At 41.7% G+C, this 18,617-nt stretch overlaps 2 protein-coding genes across 3 annotated transcripts in view; one reads left to right on the top strand and one right to left on the bottom strand.

Moving 5' to 3' along the window:
* LOC144508572 (uncharacterized) overlaps positions 1 to 198 on the top strand; it is a 53,529-nt gene extending 53,331 nt beyond the window's left edge. The window contains exon 4 of the mRNA XM_078236645.1: positions 32 to 198. Within this exon, the coding sequence (XP_078092771.1) occupies positions 32 to 161 (130 nt within the window). The 3' untranslated portion in view covers positions 162 to 198. The remainder of the gene's footprint in view (positions 1 to 31) is intronic.
* The window catches only part of acss2 (acyl-CoA synthetase short chain family member 2), a 78,310-nt gene that overhangs the window by 42,511 nt on the left and 17,182 nt on the right, over positions 1 to 18,617 (bottom strand). For both annotated transcript variants that reach the window (XM_078236642.1, XM_078236643.1), the window contains exons 3-5: positions 6,201 to 6,292; positions 3,223 to 3,326; positions 1,126 to 1,198 (exon numbers count right to left, since the gene is read on the bottom strand). In XM_078236642.1, coding sequence (XP_078092768.1) covers positions 1,126 to 1,198; positions 3,223 to 3,326; positions 6,201 to 6,292 — 269 coding nt within the window. The remainder of the gene's footprint in view (positions 1 to 1,125; positions 1,199 to 3,222; positions 3,327 to 6,200; positions 6,293 to 18,617) is intronic.

Here is an 18,617-nt window from a genome sequence, read left to right as displayed (position 1 = left end):
CAAAATATTAACTCATCTTTTATTTTTACAGACGGCAGCTAAGATCATCACTCCATGCTCATGGTACTGGGGAGAGGACTGCCATGCGCAATGGGCAGGGATGGGAACAGTGGGCACAGTGCGCAGCACAGTTGGAGAGTTTGGAGATGTGGAGACCCTGATGATCTTAATAGCAGGGTCCAATTTTGTTAAAACAATCGGGGAGTTCTGCTTGACACCCAACCAGATTTATCATCTGGCCGAAAGGTGGGAGTGGGAATGTGCCAGCAGAGATTTGTTGCTGGGAAACTATGAACATCATGCTATTGACAAAATGTATTTTTATCATTTAAATCACTTTACTTTTAAAAATGGAAATCAATACAATCAACAGGAATATCATGGGGGAATTTTTACTTGTCAACAGCTTGGGTTAGGTAGATGTGGGTGTCAAGTAGCATGTGGGCATTCCAGGTGGAGTTGCCGCACATGCTATGGTGCTTTAATTCCACAGCATGCAAATTTTGCATTCACCGCTAGGAAGTCAACTCGATCAGCTTGGTTTCCAGTGTTCTGAAGGAGGACCAGGTAGGTCTGATCCCACAAGTGGGGGGTGGGAGTGTAAACCTGAAGCGAGGTCTGATCTGATCACCAACCCCTGGGACGGGGGGTGGGGGGGTTGTCCAAAGGTATGGGGCATGGCTGGCCGGGAGGAAGCAGTCCTGGCCCACACAGTGTGCAATGATGATACTCTTCAAGGCTGTCTTACTTCACTGCTGTTGCTGGGTTTACCCTGGCCGGCCACAGTTCAAATTGCAAAGGAGGTTAAATTAGTCCATTCCAGCCTCATTAACTTATTTAAAATCCAAATCTGCTCTCCCCTTGTCCTGCCTCACTCAACCCGAGAGGATATCAGGTTGAAGCCAATTTTCTGATGCACTTAGAACTTTTGTTCTTTTAACCCCACCCGCACCCAATCTGACCTACACACTCGCATTAAAATTCCCAATTTCTCTGCAGTTTAAAATGTATTTACAATTCAACAACAGATGAACTGCTGAAAGTGATACAGCAGGAAGCCTGGAAGCATTGTTACAGGCAAAGTTTGTACAAAGTACAACCTTGGGTAAATGGCTGTTGATTTACCTGTTGTAATTAGGAGAGAACAGTGAGAATCCAAAATTCGTTCACACACAGAATCTGCGGAAAATCCTGCAAACTGGATATTAAAATTATAATTATTTGACAATCCAATGACAGTAAATTGGATTTACATACAGCATCTGGATTTCATTACTCAAATTGTAAATATGGCATATTGGTGGTAGAGTGAATTTCTTTGTGCAAAGTTCAACACATCTTCAATGGTCATGGTGAAGCTGGTGTTAATGCCTGGTATGTTGGCTATCAATGGACTGCAACTAAAAGAAAACACAGAATTTTTCCATTGTTGGTATCTTATGTTTTGGTGGTGGTGGAGGGCAAGGGAGAGGAACTACCCATCATGCAAAAAAAACTATCAATCTGGAATCTGTGGTATGCATCATGATTTTATGCAAGTCACGCAGCAACTTCTGCTAAGAGGGCTGGATATTTGGGCTTAGCCAGCAAGCATGGAAGATTGTGCCCTCAACACCACAGCTTCTCCATCACTCTATCTTGGCATTGAGAAGTTCTACTTGCATCGATAGGTGGGATATGACATTTCCTAAGATTCATTTTAATTTGTCCTTCTATTGGTTTTTTATAAATTGAGACAATGCTTTTACCAAAGACGTCCCAATCATCCTTCAGTTCTCCTCACGACCCTCCTCCAAGCCATTTTTGCTGCCACTCTATGTTTCAGACTCATTGGGGCCGATTTTACCAAATCGGGACTAAGTGCCGGGTCCGGTCGTCAAACGGATCCAAACCCGGCAGCTGCGCTCCAGTGCGCCCATACGCCTTATTTCGGCGCTGGTCTAGTGGGCAGGGCTTAGCTCTGCTGGAGCGACCGGAGTTCCGAACTGGGCATGCGCAGTTCAGAACAGACCGTAGGCAGGGCGCCCGGGCGCAAAAGGCAAAGCAGCACATTCTGTGCAATGTTCAGATTTTAAAATGATGACAAACGGTGCAAGGCTGCTCCAGAGGCAGGGGTGCCCGAATCTTGCCCTGCCTTTCCCTGGGGGAGGGGGGGGGGGGGGTGAGAGATGGAGAAGGGGAGTGACGTGTCTGCCCTTGGTTGTGGGTGGGTGGGTGGGGGGGGAAGCCCTCTTCAGATCCCTCCTCCAGTGGGGAGGAGGGATCGGCCGCAGACTGGCAGCGCCACCCCCCCCCCCCCCCTCTCCCCCCCCCGGGAAAGGCAGAGCAAGGCTGGAACATGCAGGAGGCTATGGATGGACTGCAGATCGAAAGGATGGTAGAGGGAGACCAGCGATCAAGGTAGGTCGGGGGTGTGCCTCCCAGGGGGGTCCGATCGCGGGGGGGGGGGGGGGGGGGCGGGGGCGGTGTGGGCTGCCAGGGTGGTTCGCGCGGGGGGGGGGGGGGGGGGTGTCCGCGAAGGATGGTCGGGGGCGATTGGCTTCACCGGTTCCCCTGCTGAATACAAGTCCATTTCGGACTTTTATCCAGCAGGTCGCTTAAAGCGCAGATGCGAATTGGGCCGAATGGTGGTAAAGTGGAAATGTCTGGTAAAGTTGGGCGGGAGGTTCATTAAGTCGATTTAAATGCATGCAAATGCATTTAAATCATCGTGCCGGCCGATTCGGGCGCGCACCAGAGCCACGCCCGGATCAGCCGTTGGGAAAGGCACGATCTGCTCAGAATCAAGTGCAGATCGCATTTTAGGCCCGACGCCCAACTTTACCGCGATTTTGCGCCCGAAAAACGGGCGTGAAGTTTTGGTAAAATCGGGCCCATTGGGTAGGATTTTCGGGTCCAAACTTTCCCACCCAAAGTCAATGGATCTTTTTGCTGGTCCATCAAAATATCCGTCCCGGCTGCTACAATTCCAGTAAGGAACTGGACTGGGAAATTTAGGCCGAAGATTCCATATGTCCTTAAAGGGAGTCCTACTGTATCTTTAATAGGCGAGAAGGTGGTTTGTAGGGCTGTAAGCATACCTCTGGATAACGCTAGCCCAATTAGCCTAGTCAATGAAGACATTCATTAAACAATTACACAGATCTTAACATTTAAATGCCTATATAATAACATTCACCCTGATTACGGAGGGCTAAGTAAGCATGTAATTTCATTTCTTACCACAATGGAATGTATTGCCCCTATTCTGGCACAAGCTAACATGACAACAACCAATTCTATAATCATTGGCATGTAGATTGAAATTCTGTCTCCCTTCTTCACTCCTGTGGATTTTAAATAAAAAAAATACATAAATAGTTGCGCATATGACAGGAAAAAAACATTTTGAGGTTTTGGTTAGCCACAAACATCTATCTGAAACATCTATTGAAATTCATGCTGTACTCTGTTTCACATTGTTGTACCTTAACGCAGTCTTCACCTACATGAGTCAATCTGTCTACTAAAAAACATCACACTCAAGTCTTTTATTGCAGGACACCTTACAAAAAATAGGTAGTAACAGTTCCAAAGTCTTGAGTGATTTATCTTCTGCCAAGGTTAAAAACCAAAGTGTAGACAAATAGACTCATTTCTAGTCATCATCAATGTTACTTCCAATCCGTAGTCATCCGAAACTAGATTTGTACTCAACTCACCACAATATTTCCTCCCTGTCCATTTGCAAAGCACAAATATTCTCCTTTTATGGAAATTATGAACTGAAAACTTGAACAATACGGAGAAAAGTTGTTGAAGAATGACACAAGACGCTTTCCAATTTTGGATCTAATATTTGTCTGCTTAAAACATTTTGCCATCCACAATTCCTAACTCAAGCCAAATTTAGTAGATGATTTGCAAAACAATACTACAGGACTTTAAAAAAATCTGGATAACCGTGTTTGGAAAAACTTCTCATGATCATGCGAAACAATGGTGGTTAAATAAGTAAAGGCAGCACTTAGGTTTAACAGAACGTATGTTAAATATTATTGGAAGAAAGCAGCTTAGTCATGGAGTCAGATATTTACAGAAAATTAAGCTACTGAGGCTGACCCATGTTCCAATGATTCCTCTTGAATTGCTTATTCAGATAGAGTCGTAGAGTCATAGAGGTTTACAGCATGGGTTCATATATTCAAGAATAGGATGCACCAATACATACACTCTTTAGGACTGTGGTTCATACCTGCGATCCTCTATCATGCAGATTATCCAAGCTCAAACTACACCTGTAGGAAGGTATTTAGATAAAGCTAGATTATGTCACACATGGGAGGTTGAGAATGGACTGTCACCACCAGTGCTATTCCCTTACGCAGACTTAACACATTTGTACAAAATACCATGGTGTACCCATTAAGTGATTTATTTTTTTGAAAAAAAATGGACTTTAATATGAGCACATGACGTATTCGGTTGAAAAATATATCATGCTAATTTTGAACGGACAGGCTTGTAGCAGACTTACCACACCCCCCTACCAAGGGAGGGGGGCGGGGGTGAGTGACAGTAGCTGCAAAAACGTACCCAAAGCTTTTGCAGTTTGAACCTGGGATGGCTGGATTATCCCACTCACAAAAGACCGATGCACCCCATGTTAGAATTGTAGATATATATTTTCTGACCAATGTTTTCCCGTATGAACACACGTGTTATAGTTCACTCTTGCATTACCATTCCCACACAAATAGTTTGAGTTACTCTGGAAGCAGTTTGGAAGAACAACCAACACTGCTTGGGTTCACCAGGTTTCAGTGAGAAGCAGAATATTCTATCTGCAATCCAAATATTGTCAATATTATTATTGTTTTCTGAAAGTAAACATTCTGTGCACTTATCGCATTTCTTTTTTTTTAGCAAACTTACGTCCATAGTGACACAGTCTAAGAATAGAGCTATTAATTACACTCCATCTACTGATATTCACCCAAGCTGTTGGCCGGTCAAGTTGTAATGGACACTTCTGTGCTGACCAGTCTGCGATCTTTCTGCCAATTAAAGTGAGTGGATGGAAAACCCTGGTCACTATCTCAGCATCAGTAGGGTTGTGAATCCTCTGGGATTGTTTGGGACAATGTTGCCATAAATTAAAGATTAATCTCCTGGGTTTTTGCTGTGAGCAAACCATGAAAAAAAAAATCAAAGAACCATTCAAAAAAATGTTTTTCTTCTCCTTGGAACACTTATGTTTATTAGCGATAAAAAAAATACCGGATTAGTGATGGAACAAAGGCAGGTTGACTAAGCAAGGTGTTTGGAAATGGAAGGTTCTGTGATGATACTTCCTGGCGTGTGTCCAAACAAATTTGACAGCCGCAACCCTCAGTGCAAGCGCTGAGATAACACCGCTCCAGAATCAATTATGTATCGCACTGATCAACTTCTTTATTGGAAATTGAAGTTATTAATATTTGAGATGTTACAGTGCACAGATCTGAACCTATATCGATAGTCACACCGATATTTCAAAAGGGAAATAGAACGTAGAGTTAATTGTAGACAAGGTTTTACATTGTGAGTAGGAAAAATAATTGAAACCTCACGGAAGGAGTGAATAGTCAAACATATAGGGACCACGAATATAATAATGAATATTCAATATGGATTTAAAAAGGGAAAGACTTGCTCGACCAATATCATTAAATGTTCTGAAGAGAAAAGAGAGAGAGGAGATAAGGGTGCAGCATGTGCATTTTATGTGAATTTTCAAAAGGCTTTCAATACAAGGCTTTCAATATAGAGTCTCACATTATACCACACTGTAGATTAATGAATAAGGTCAGAGAATGTGGCAGAATGGAAACCAGAGAGTAGGGGGTAAAGGTTGATAGTGTCAGGTGGTGGGATATGGTGTTCCATATTGTTGGTGTTCCATAAGGATCAGTGCTGGGGCAATTGTTGTTCAAAACTATATTAACGATTTAATCTTTAGAATCAAAGTCACAATTTCTAAATTTGCAGATGACCCAAAATATGAGGGGATAGCCAATATGGAGGACTCAAGCAAATCAGCCACAAATATAATGATACATTTAGCTGCATTGCAAGATGTTACTTAGAGCTGAGCCAAGTGTTTTTACAGAGTTTGATAACAGTTTTAGTTTTCACTTAACTCAAAATAAGTCAGGAGTTTAATAAGTTGAGGAGCTTACCTTGAGCTCGCAGGACGTTTGCGAATTTGCAAACCTGTTGCAAGAGTTCTTTGTAAGTTACTTGCATACAATCTTCAGGATCATTCCCTTCCCTGCAATCAAATAACAGAAACAGATATATTTCTTTAAACTTTGCGGAAACTAGCACTTGCGCATCATGCAAATTAAGGCAAACAGAATTATTGGTCATTTGCATTTACAATAGGGGAAGTAGCACTTATTGTTCAATAGAATTGAAAGGAAAAACATATTGAGGTATACATGATCATTAGTGTTGTATAGAGTGCATTTACTACCATTTCCAATGGATTATTGGTTTTGCCTGTGTTGTAGTAGAGAAGCCAGGCACTTTCAAATAGAAAGGTTGTTTCTTCAGAAGGAACTCTCCAAAATGCAGCGAATGAAAATACAACAAAACTTACTCCAACTTATAAATCAAAGAAAGGGTTTAATAAAGAAACATCACTACTCCAAACTTGGGGCCTCACCCTGGGCCACTCCAAGCTCCCCACAATTCTACATAGTTCCTTATTTATAGTGAATCAGCTGGTCAGCTGACTATTACTTCACCCATGGTTCACTGGGTCAGCTGACCCTTACATCTTGTTCCCATTGGTCACATTTCATCCAATACAAAGTTGTCACCGGTTACATTCTAACAAGATTGGGTGGATGGGAAGGTTAATGGCCAGTGAACAAATATGGTACCCACTTTACCGGTTGCAGAATATTCAAATGGGGAAATTTTTTTGCTTTATGGGAAAAAAATGCACTATGTACCTACAAGAATTCTGCCCCAGTCCTCTGAAATGAGGCACGATTTCCCAGATGCTACTGTCAGCAATTCCAGAAAATGCTTTACCAAAAGTTCATAGATATTTGAAAATAAATATTCAAGATGATGGGAAAAAAGCAGGGACATGGGATTAAATTAGACCACTCATGATGAAGAGCAATCACTAGCACAGATACAAGGAAATGTGTTGCCTCTTTTGTGCTATTAATTTGTATGGCTCCTAATGTCACAATGCAACCATAATGATAGTTATTGTGCACTTACATACTACGTTAATTGTACATTCATTAGACAAGTATAGCCATTTTACATTGAAACTTCCGTCTAACCACAGGACTATCTTTATGGAGAGTTTCTCCCACTTTACACTTTCTCTGAATATCTCAAATGTTAATAACTTCAATTTCCAATTTGGCACTCAAAAAGGAAGTCAGCTTTGAGTGCACAAATATAGGAGAACAGTCAAGGAGGAACTTCAGCCACAGCATAGCAATTCAGGACATGGCTGTGTTACTGAAAATTTCAGAAATCAAATAGCTTAATCACTTAAATATATATTTTGCTTCCCAAACAAACTTTAAAAGTACTTAACTAGTTAGAGTGTGCTGTTGGGCATCTTGAGATTGAGGAAGGGTAGAGATAGGTAAAGATAGATATAGAGTAGCTTCCATCAACAAAAGCAGTCCAATTTTAATGAAGTATGGATAACTCCTGTCTTTTTAAAGAGCTTGTGTTTTAAAGTTGGAGACATGTATTCAGCTGTACTCCCAGTGCTAGCATCAAGCAACTCACAGCCCCAGTTAACTGTAGATCCCACAGTTGAATGCCCAACAACCAAATGGTGAGGTGGTGGTACACTGGTACTGTCATTGGACTAGTAGTTCACAGACCTTGGGTATTGGGGATCCAGGTTCAAATCCCACCATGGCAGATGGTGAAATTTGAGTTCAATAAAAATTAAAAGTCTAATATTGACCACAAAACAATTGTTGTTAAAACCCATCTGGTTCACTACTGTCCTTTAGTCATCCTTACCCAGTCAGACCTACATGTGACTCCAAATCCACAGCAATGTGGTTAACTCTTAAATGCCCTCAGTTCAAGGGCTGTCAGGGATGGACAATAAATGCTAGCCCACATCCCATGAATGAATGAATAAACAAACCTCAGCTCTAACTGCCTTTGGAATCATGCTCAAGAACTGAATAACCAACAAGGGCTTGCCAAGTACTGGTTGCATTTCAAAAGCACGGTTACATTTTGAGACAAATTTCAATTCATTAGGAACATGGGACAAACCGCCTCTAAAAAGGTGTAATGGAGATGTTATTCAAAGAAAAGGTTGGCAGAATGCATAACAAAGACTCATCAAATTGAATTCATTCTTGCTGCAGAAAATAATGAAAATGATGGAATACAATCACAAAATTACTGTTGAGATCTGAGGTAAATGCCTCCTTAGATCTAATCAGTGTTTATCGCTCCCGGACAAGATAAAGTAGATTCTCAGGATAGTATTTTATGACCCCCATCAGGCAGGGCCATAATATGCTGTGAGCCAAAGGTCCATTGACTTTGGCGGGATCTGAAAATCCCGCTGGTGGGAGGGGTCATAAAATTCCACTGTCACCACCCAATATCTCCTCATATATAACAATGTCCTTGTGACCTGAACCATATATTCATGTTTTTCACAATCCTTTGAACAGTGGATTGAGAAAATGTCAGGTCAGACAAGGTCAGATATGAACCACCACACCACTTGGCACAAATGGCACGGTGGCACAGTGGTTAGCACTGCTGCCTCACAGCGCCAGGGACCTGTGTTCGATTCCCGGCTTGGGTCACTGTCTGTACGGAGTCTGCACGTTCTCCCCATGTCTGCATGGGTTTCCTTCCACAGTCCGAAAGACGTGCTGGTTAGGTACACTGGTCATGCTAAATTCTCCCTCAGTCTACCCGAACAGGCACTGGAGTGTGGCGACTATGGGATTTTCACAGTAACTTCATTACAGTGTTAATGTAAGCCTACTTGTGACAACAATAAATAAACTTTCTTTCACAGTAATTGAATACACATACACCAGTTTTAAATCCATCTGTTAGTTCCCCTAGTACAACTTGCTTTCAAGTTATCTCCACATCAGTTGGTTACCTTGCTTAACTGGAATAAATTAATTCCCTACTGTGCTCCTGCATCAGCCTTCTGAGCCTGACAAAGCTTACTTCCTGTTGTGGGAAAAGTACCACTCGGAGTCAGACTCAAAGATTCAACACACAGTTTTATCGGACAAAGCTTTGGGAGAAGCGCTGGGCTCTCCGCAGTGCCAGCAGTCACCTTCTCAACTTTACAATGGCAGTTGAGCATCTTTATACCTTTTCAAATAATAGACAAGTATGGACATTAGCCGTTAGCACATCATTATACAAATCGACAGTTAGCACATCATTACACAGAGTAGACAAGGACATTGGCAGTTAACACATTGTTGTACATAGAGTAGATACATTTATGCATTTATGTCCCCCATCAAGGACTGATGTCATTATCAAAACTTTGTTTTGGGTCCTGCTTTTATCTAAAGCTAAGGTGCCTCCAGGTTTGATCTGTTTCCTGCAGCAATTTAAACACCACCAGGTTTTAACTCTTTGTGTAATGTCTGTGCCCAAGTCAGCACATCGTAATGTCTTTCCCAGAGTCCATTTTGTGCCAAGTAACCATTTTGTGTCAGGTAACCATTTTGTGTCCTTTAATTTTGATTTTACTCCAATACTTCTGCAGCTGTATAAATATCTAACTACCTTTATCTCTGACATTTTAATCTTCTTGTCCACAACCCAAAAATAGGACCTATGCCAGATAACCACTGCTGACTGCTCAGGATCAGAGAGTTGCCAACACAATGAATATAAATCATTTATTGATCAATGACCTAGGCTAATTAATTGTTTATAGTTAATAGTTTTTGACCAAAGAGCAAGGATTAGCACATTTGCATTTTAATCACACTCCACATTGCTTTTTTAAAAATAAACTTGCATGAATACACTATTTTAATGCACAAATCTTTAATCTAACTCCACCAGCAATGCTTTCAATGGAAACACGTTCATTTAATTTGTTTAATGTCCTCTAAGCAACACTGCCAAGATAAAGTGCGATTATTAATAATTTGAACCAATATTTTAAATGGCTCAACAAATCAAGAGTACATTGTTTCTTCCCCCAGTATCTCACAAAGAGTCAACTATTGAAATGTGCATAACTAAACCTTGCAAAGAGGTTCAATAATGGTGCAACAAGTACAAACTCCTGAGGAGGCGATGGCCTGGTGGTATTATTGCTAGGCTACTAATCCAAAAACTCAGCAAATGTTCTGGGGACCCAGGTTCAAATCCCTCCACAACTGATGGTGGAATTTGAATTCAATTTTTAAAAAATCTGAATTAAGAATCTACTGATAACCATGAAACCATTAGCGATTGTCAAAAAAACCCATCTGGTTCACTAATGTCCTTTAAATATCTAAATGTATAAATATCTAACTACCTTTATCTCTGACATTTTAACCTTCTTGTCCACAACCCAAAAATAGGACCTATGCCAGATAACCACTGCTGACTGCTCAGGATCAGAGAGTTGCCAACACAATGAATATGAATCATTTATTGATCAATGACCTAGGCTAATTAATTGTTTATAGTTAATAGTCTTTGACCAAAGAGCAAGGATTAGCATATTTGCATTTTAATCACACTCCACATCTGCTTTTTAAAAAATAAACTTGCATGAATACACTATTTTAATGCACAAATCTTTCATCTAACTCCACCAGCAATGCTTTCAATGAAAACACATTTGGAACATTGTGTGCAGTTCTGGTCACCTCACTAGAAGGAGGATGTGGAAGCATTGGAGAGAGTGCAAAGGAAATTTACCAGGATGCTGCCTGGTTTGGAGGGTAGGTCTTATGAGGAAAAGTTGAAGGAGCTAGGGCTTTTCTCTTTAGAGCGGAGGAGGATGAGAGGCGACTTAATAGAGGTTTATAAGATGATGAGGGGGATAAACAGAGGGGACGTTCAGAGACCATTTCCTCGGGTGGATGTAACTGTTACTAGGGGGCATAACTATAAGGTTCATGGTGGGAGAAATAGGAGGGATGTCCGAGGTAGGTTCTTTACTCAGAGTGATTGGGGTGTGGAATGGACTGCCTGCTGTGATAGTGGAGTCAGACACTTTAGGAACTTTCAAGCTGTTATTGGATAGGCACATGGAGCACACCAGAATGATAGGGAGTGGGATAGCTTGATCTTGGTTTCAGTCAAAGCTCGGCACAACATCGAGGGCCGAAGGGCCTGTACTGTGCTGTACTGTTCTATGTTCTACGGAAGGAATCTGTCATCCTTACCCTGGTCTGGCCCACATGTGATTCCAGAGCCACAGCAATGTGGTTGACTATCAATTGCCCTCAGGCAACTAGGGATGGGCAATAAATGCTGGCCAGCCAGCGACACCCATGTCCCATGGATGAATAAAAAAAAGCCATAATAGACCATGAAACAGTTGGATGTTTTTTGATTTGATTTATTGTCACATGTATACATGTGAAAAGTATTGTTTCTTGCGCACTATGCAGACAAAGCATACCGTTCATAGGGAAGGAAATGAGAGTGCAGAATGTAGTGTTACAGTCATAGCTAGGGTGTAGAGAAAGATCAACTTAAATGAAAGGCAGGTCCATTCAAAAGTTACAATGATGATGCAGGTTGAAGCAAGTTGAAGACATTTATCCTTCCTGTGGTGCTCCTTTAAGAAAAGTTATTGTGCATCCAGGCTTCTGTGCATTTCCTAGTTATAACAGTAACATAATCCCAAGTATCTTTATTTAAACAGTGTATTTCTTGACCTGGTTCTATTATGATAACATTGCCTGACCTATTCTTACTGCTCAGCATCTTCCAGTAATAAAGAATCAAATGATTATAGCAGGGAATGTTCTCTCATATGTATACGTAGAGGGAGGCACTAGTCAACTAATGCAATACTGTTGATGTACCTTAAAAGATTTATTTTTCTCAACTTGCCAACTCCTAAATACTGTAATGTATCTACTCTGTCCTATGCTTCCATATATGCTAAACCAGACAAATCCAAACAGTTTTCTATCAGTCCTGTAAAGTTTATCACTCTTCTCCACAACTCATACTATAAGGTTTCTAGTGCTTGTGGAGCAATCCTGGTTTTCTCAAAAACATTTTTTCTTTTGCTTTGTTAAAACCACAGCAGATGTTAATTAGAGCAAACCAACTCCCAAAAGGAAACTTGACTTACTGGCCATATCCTTTTCTTGTATTCTAATAACAGTTTAAACTGGTTTTATAAAACATTCGCCCAAAAAGACTCTCTACTTGGTAAGGCCCACAAGTAAACACCCTCCAGGAAACATTCCCTTACAGATGTTTAACTATAACAATCCCGCAATATTATTCCAAGGCAAAGCTGCTGTCACTTTAATAAGGTATTCCACACCACCTCTCACTTCCACTCTGCTGTGGAAATCCAAGAATTCTGGACTTGACCGCTTTCTGCAGCCTCAGGACTTTACTGGCTTGACTGGATGGCGGATTCAAATTACACCTTCTCCCAGTCCAGCATTATTTGCAACAGATCTTCCTCACTCAACCAATCCCTAAGCTCTCAATATCTCTCCTGAGATAGCCATTTTACTTTTCATCTATGATTCCAGTGTCCTCAGCACTTAACTGAACACTTGTGTTCTCCAATGCCCCCTCTCCCCCCACATATGGGGCAAATCGCATCTAATAACACGCACACACATGATGTTGCCCAACTGAATATGAAGATTGTTCCTTCTTCCTTTCCACTGGCTGTCCATGGGGAGGACTTTCCATGTGGGAAACTGAGTGCTTCTCAAGTGTGCACATAAATAGTTCCATAGCACTCAACACCAATCTGCACCCCCCCATTTCCCCATCCTTCCATTACCTCGAGAATCACAGAGAATCCTGGGCCTTATGGGGGAGTTCGTACACCCTTGACAAACCCACAACATGCAAGATACAGCTCACATTAAGTTTATAATTTCCAGGGCTTTGCGTTTACAGTACTTTTGAAATATAAAACAAATTTTCAGATGTAGAACACAAATGAACTACCAAAATCCAAAAATGCAGTCCTAAAATTGTTAGCCAATCAGCCCAGATGACACCTCAGTGAAGCCCTGGGAAGTTTTTCTATATCATAAATATCTATTGCTTAACAAAAATGCATCAAACAACAAAGTACTGAGGATGAACTCATTACACAAAAGGCCCAGAAACTAAGCACATAACCATAAAAGAACAAACACCACCAGTTAATTAGTTCTTAATGCATTTCTCAGAAGTTTAACTGTTACAGTGCTGTTGTCTTTGTAAATTATATTACGAACACAAAGGTTTTTACAAGAGAGGAAAGGTTAATATTGACTTTATTTTAAATTGGGCCTTTCAAAGTAAAATTTAAAAATGTGTGGGTTTGAGTTTTACTGCTAAGATCACAGATGTCAGTGTAATCGCAATGCTATTTATAGTGATTCAAAACAAAGACAATTGGAGAGTACCAGCTGCAGGAAGTGAGTGCGCAAATACAAAGATGTGATACAGACCCAATGATTACAGAATTCTTGAATGGTTCCACCATAGGCAGAGGCCATTCAGCACATTGTGTTTGTACTGGCCCTCTGAAGCAGTTCACCTAGTGCTACTCCCCTACCTTTTCCCCAAAGCCCTGCAAATTTTTCCTCTGCATAATGATCTAATTTCCTTTTTGACAGACTCAATCAACCCTGACTCTCAGGCAGTGCATTCCAGGTCCTAATCACTTGCTGTGTGGAAATACTTTCCCTTATGCCGCCATTTCCTCTTTTGCCAATTACCTCAAATTTGTGCCCTCTGGTTCCTGATCCTTCCACCAACAAATGAGAACAGTTTTTCTCTGTCTATCCTGTCCAGACCCCTCATGATTTTGAGTCCCTCTATCAAAGGGCGGCATGGTGGCACAGTGGTTAGCACTGCTGCCTCACAGATTCCCGGCTTGGGTCACTGTCTGTGCAGTGTCTGCCTACTTATGACACTAATAATAAATTTTTAAAAAGTCACCTCTCAACATTCTCTCCAAGGAAGACAGTCCTAACTTCTCCAATCATTCTACATGACTAATTCCTCATCCCCGCAACCAATCTCAGAAAATGGTCTTCCCATCATTGCCAGAGTGAGAAATCATGGGCCCCGGTGCTCCTCCTGTTTCTGGGCCCCTTATTCCCCACTTCCCTGGCCAGCCTGAATGCTTCCCCCTCAATCATGCATGATATTTATTCCCCTTTATCATTTACCAATGAATTCACCTTACAATCTCAGAAAGGTCCTAAAAGGCAAAGTCGCCATAGCCCGAAATGACCATAGACTGCCCTCCCCTGAGAGCTGACTGGTGGTGATTTAATCTGAGGATCACCACATCTCAGCCAAGGGACAAGGTTGTGAATAACCTCAGCTGGTACAGGAATTGACTCCATGCTGTTGGCATCGCTCTACATTACAGACCAAATATGATAACACCCATTCTTAGCACTTGATCACAAATATCGTCCGATATATATGCAGCATGGGCAATTAACATTAACAGCAGCAACAATATAATTCAGTGTTATTTGTATGCGCTATAGGTGTTTGCACCGTGACTATTAAATAAACCAGAGAATATAAATTTTACTTTAACAGCATTGTGCAATTTTGTTAATTTCACAGGGAAATATCCCAGTATTTATTTACAACACTGTGCCAACAATAGCACTGAACTCGGTGACTGCCTCAACCCGCATTAACATGTTCTGCACATTGCCCACGTGAACATGGTGACAATAAATTTATATTTGGGGAAAAAATACAATACATGCAGACCAGAATGAACTGCATAATATATTTTCCATTCTGTATAATTGGAAGACTTTTTCCTGCCTGGGCACATGTAATGCAATTATTTCATATAAGGGATATAATTAAATTCTATTTTTTTCAGTAATCTCATACAGTAGAAAATCAAATAACTCCTGACCAAGAGTGGAATGATTGAATAACACAAACCTTCACTGTTTGTGGGAAGCATTGGAGCCCTCGGATGTCTCAGTGCCACACAACTTTTAAGAGGCCAGATGACAGACTGAATAGTTCACAACTCGGTAAACTATCAGCAACAAAATAAACAGGACTCGAGCCATGATTGCACCCTCTGCAAGATAAACCCCAGTTCATCTCATCCATCTAGAATGACAAATGAACATGGGTGTTGGGAGCAGGAGTAGGCCATTCCATCCCTTGGGCCTGCTCTGCCTTTTGGTAACACTGCCTACATATACCTGTGACCACAAACCAAAAGTATTTAGGCTGCAAAGCAATTTGGGACATCATGAAAGGTGCTGCATAAATGTGGGCTTTGCCTTTCCTTCATTACACCTTGTTACTTTTTGAATACATAGCTTCTAATTTTTCTTTATCTGGCAGGATTTTTTTAAAAACTGGGACTCTGGAGACAATGACGGCTGCATGACACAAACTTTCACATTCCACTGATAGGATGAAAAAAGACACTAAGCCCCCAGGGAACATCAAATCCATAGAATCCTTACAATGCAGAAGGAGGCCACTCAGCCCATCGACCCTGCACTGACTCTCCAAAAGAACCCCCCCCCCCCATCCTGTTCCCGTAACCCCACACATTTACCATGGTTACCAGCCACCAAACCTATAAATCTTGTGACACGAAGGGACAATTTAGCATGGCCAATCCATCTAACCTGCACATCTTTGGACTGTGGGAGGAAACTGGAGCATCTGGAGGAAACCCACACAGACACAGGGAGAATTCCAGTCACCCAAGGCCAGAATTGAACCCAGGTCCCTAGCACTGTGCCACCATGAAAGACCCCATCTACCGTACAGCATCCTAGAACTTTTCAAAAGTTGCTGAGACATCAACATGCAAAATGTTCTGCAGTAATAACTGCAGCACATATGAACCAATTGAAATTTTGTGGAATACACACCCAGTGAAGTACTTTAAGGACTCCCTGCCAAGCAGAGGAGAACACAAAAGACAATACTGTACTCAACACATACTGTTTGAAGCTGCGTGCCCCCTCACTCTCAGAAGCACAGTGCTTAGTTTGTAAGTAACCATCCTGAGCAGAGAAATCTATTGCACTACAGGAACTCACAAAGGCTCCTTAAGGCAACACTTTGCAAACCCATGACTGCTACAAGGACAGCAGACACATGGGAACAGCACCACCTGGAAGTTCCCCTCCAAGTCACTCACTGTCCTATCACTATTCCTTCACTGCTAAAATCCTGGAACACCCTCCCTAACAGCACTGTGGGTGTTCCTACACCACCCTCCCTGACACCACTGTGGGTGTTCCTACACATGATGTGGAGATGCCGGCATTGGACTGGGGTGAACACAGTAAGAAGTCTCACAACACCAGGTTAAAGTCCAACAGGTTTATTTGGTAGCAAATACCATAAGCTTTCGGAGCACTGCTGTTGAAGGAGCAGCGCTCCGAAAGCTTATGGTATTTGCTACCAAATAAACCTGTTGGACTTTAACCTGGTGTTGTGAGACTTCTTACGGTGTTCCTACACCACAGGGCCTGCAGTGGTTGGGGAGGGGGGGCTAGACAAACGTATATAACTGTATGAATGATGGTTGTGTTTTACCAAGTTTGTTTTAAACTCAAGTAATAGTTTCAATAAACTTTTCTTGTTCTTGGTTTAAACTAAGAAAACCTGTCTGAATAATTATTTACAACATCAAAGCATAAATAGTGGGCCTAAATTTTTAAAACCCTGTTCTGATCAAACCTGGAGTGGGAGAATAGGGGAGTCATTTCACCTATCCTCACATTGTCGTGACAACCTGCACAAAGTAGGCAGTGACTCGTAATAATGAAATTGGAGGCACGTTGCTGATTCTCCCAGGATAATTAATCACAGAGCAATCAATTGACATTAGGAAAGTGGTTACAAATAAATGACTACATTTACAAAACAATTCAACTCTGTAGCTAATACAACTGTACCATTCTGAATTCTCTGGCACCAAACCATAATATACCATCAATGGCACCTGCCCCTTTTACAATAAATTTGTCAATCAGACATGTACCAGCAGCTCAGGAACAATATAGATTGAATTATTGATCCGAATGGGATTCTCTGGTCTCCCTGCAGCGTTGTTTATTGCACCGTTCGCCAGCGGTTGGATCTTCTGGTCCCGCCGCTGTCAATGCAATTTCCCATTGGCTGCACCCCACATCACTATGAAACCCACGGTGGGTGGCGCTGTCAGTAGGACCAGAAGATCCCACCAACGTGAACGGCCAGAGAATTCCGGCCAGAGGTAAGTTGGTGGCAATGTTTTTGCAATGTCTGTCGAATTTTCTTCACCTCAGATGACATTTCCCAAGGGAAGCAAACATCAAAGCACATACTTCATAAAATGCACACAGAGATTGATGCAGTACCATCATAAATCACCGTACTTTCATCTGGGAGTGTAGTGATTTTAACATCCTTGTTGAATTTAATTAGGAACAGCTTGATATGCTCTTTTATCAACATTTTCAAATAGGAACACTGAGTTGGCATTAGTCACTGCCCCAGAGGTAGTAAAAAAAACCCCGAGAGAATCAACACAACCTTATTTTGCTGTGTCCTAACAGATGGGTCATGGGCAGGATTGGCAAAGGCTTCTAAGCAGATAGCTGATTCCACCAGGGTGACTACCCGAGAGAAAAAACATATGGCAAAAAAAGGATGAGGTAAAAGTGAAAGAAGCAGAAACAAGTTCCTACGTATGGATTTAAAAAAAAATTGTGCCAAGTAGCCTTGCATGATGAGGTAAAAGTGAAAAAAGCAGAAACAAGTTCCTACGTATGGATTTTTAAAAAATTGTGCCAAGTAGCCTTCACAGCACCCAAGTGCCGATCAATGACAATCTCCAACAAGGCAGAATCAAACCAAATTTCTTGATACTCAATTACCAGATCTGCACCATTAGCTTCCAGGGGATCAGCACAGATCAGAAACTTAACAAGAGCAACCATGTCACTATGGTGACTATAAGAGCATGTCAAAACTGTGCATTCTGTGGTGGGTAGCTCATATCGCGACTCCCCAAAGACTGTCGGCCACCCACAAGGCATAAGTCAGGAGTATGATGGTATATGCTCCACTTGCCTGAATGATCGCAGCTACAATAACACAAGCCAAACCAGGACAAAGCAGGCCTCTTGATTGATACCCCATCTACCACCTCAAACATTCACTTTATAAACCGACGGCACACTGTGGCTGCAGCGTTTACCATTTGCAAGATGCTTGACCAACTCTCCAAAGCTTCTTCAAAAGCACCTTCCAAATTTGCAACTTCTACTACCCAGAAGGACAAGGGCAGCTGACACATGAGAATACCATCCTCCAAGCAAACCACTACCCTGACTTGGAAATATACTACCGTTCCTTCTTTATCAATGGATCAAAATCCTGGAATTCCTTACCAAGCA

Source organism: Mustelus asterias, chromosome 20 (genome assembly GCF_964213995.1).
Source record: "Mustelus asterias chromosome 20, sMusAst1.hap1.1, whole genome shotgun sequence".
In the NCBI taxonomy this organism is placed as follows: Eukaryota; Metazoa; Chordata; class Chondrichthyes; order Carcharhiniformes; family Triakidae; genus Mustelus; species Mustelus asterias.
Note: the sequence above shows the minus strand (reverse complement) of the source record. Positions and strands in the feature narration are given on the sequence as shown.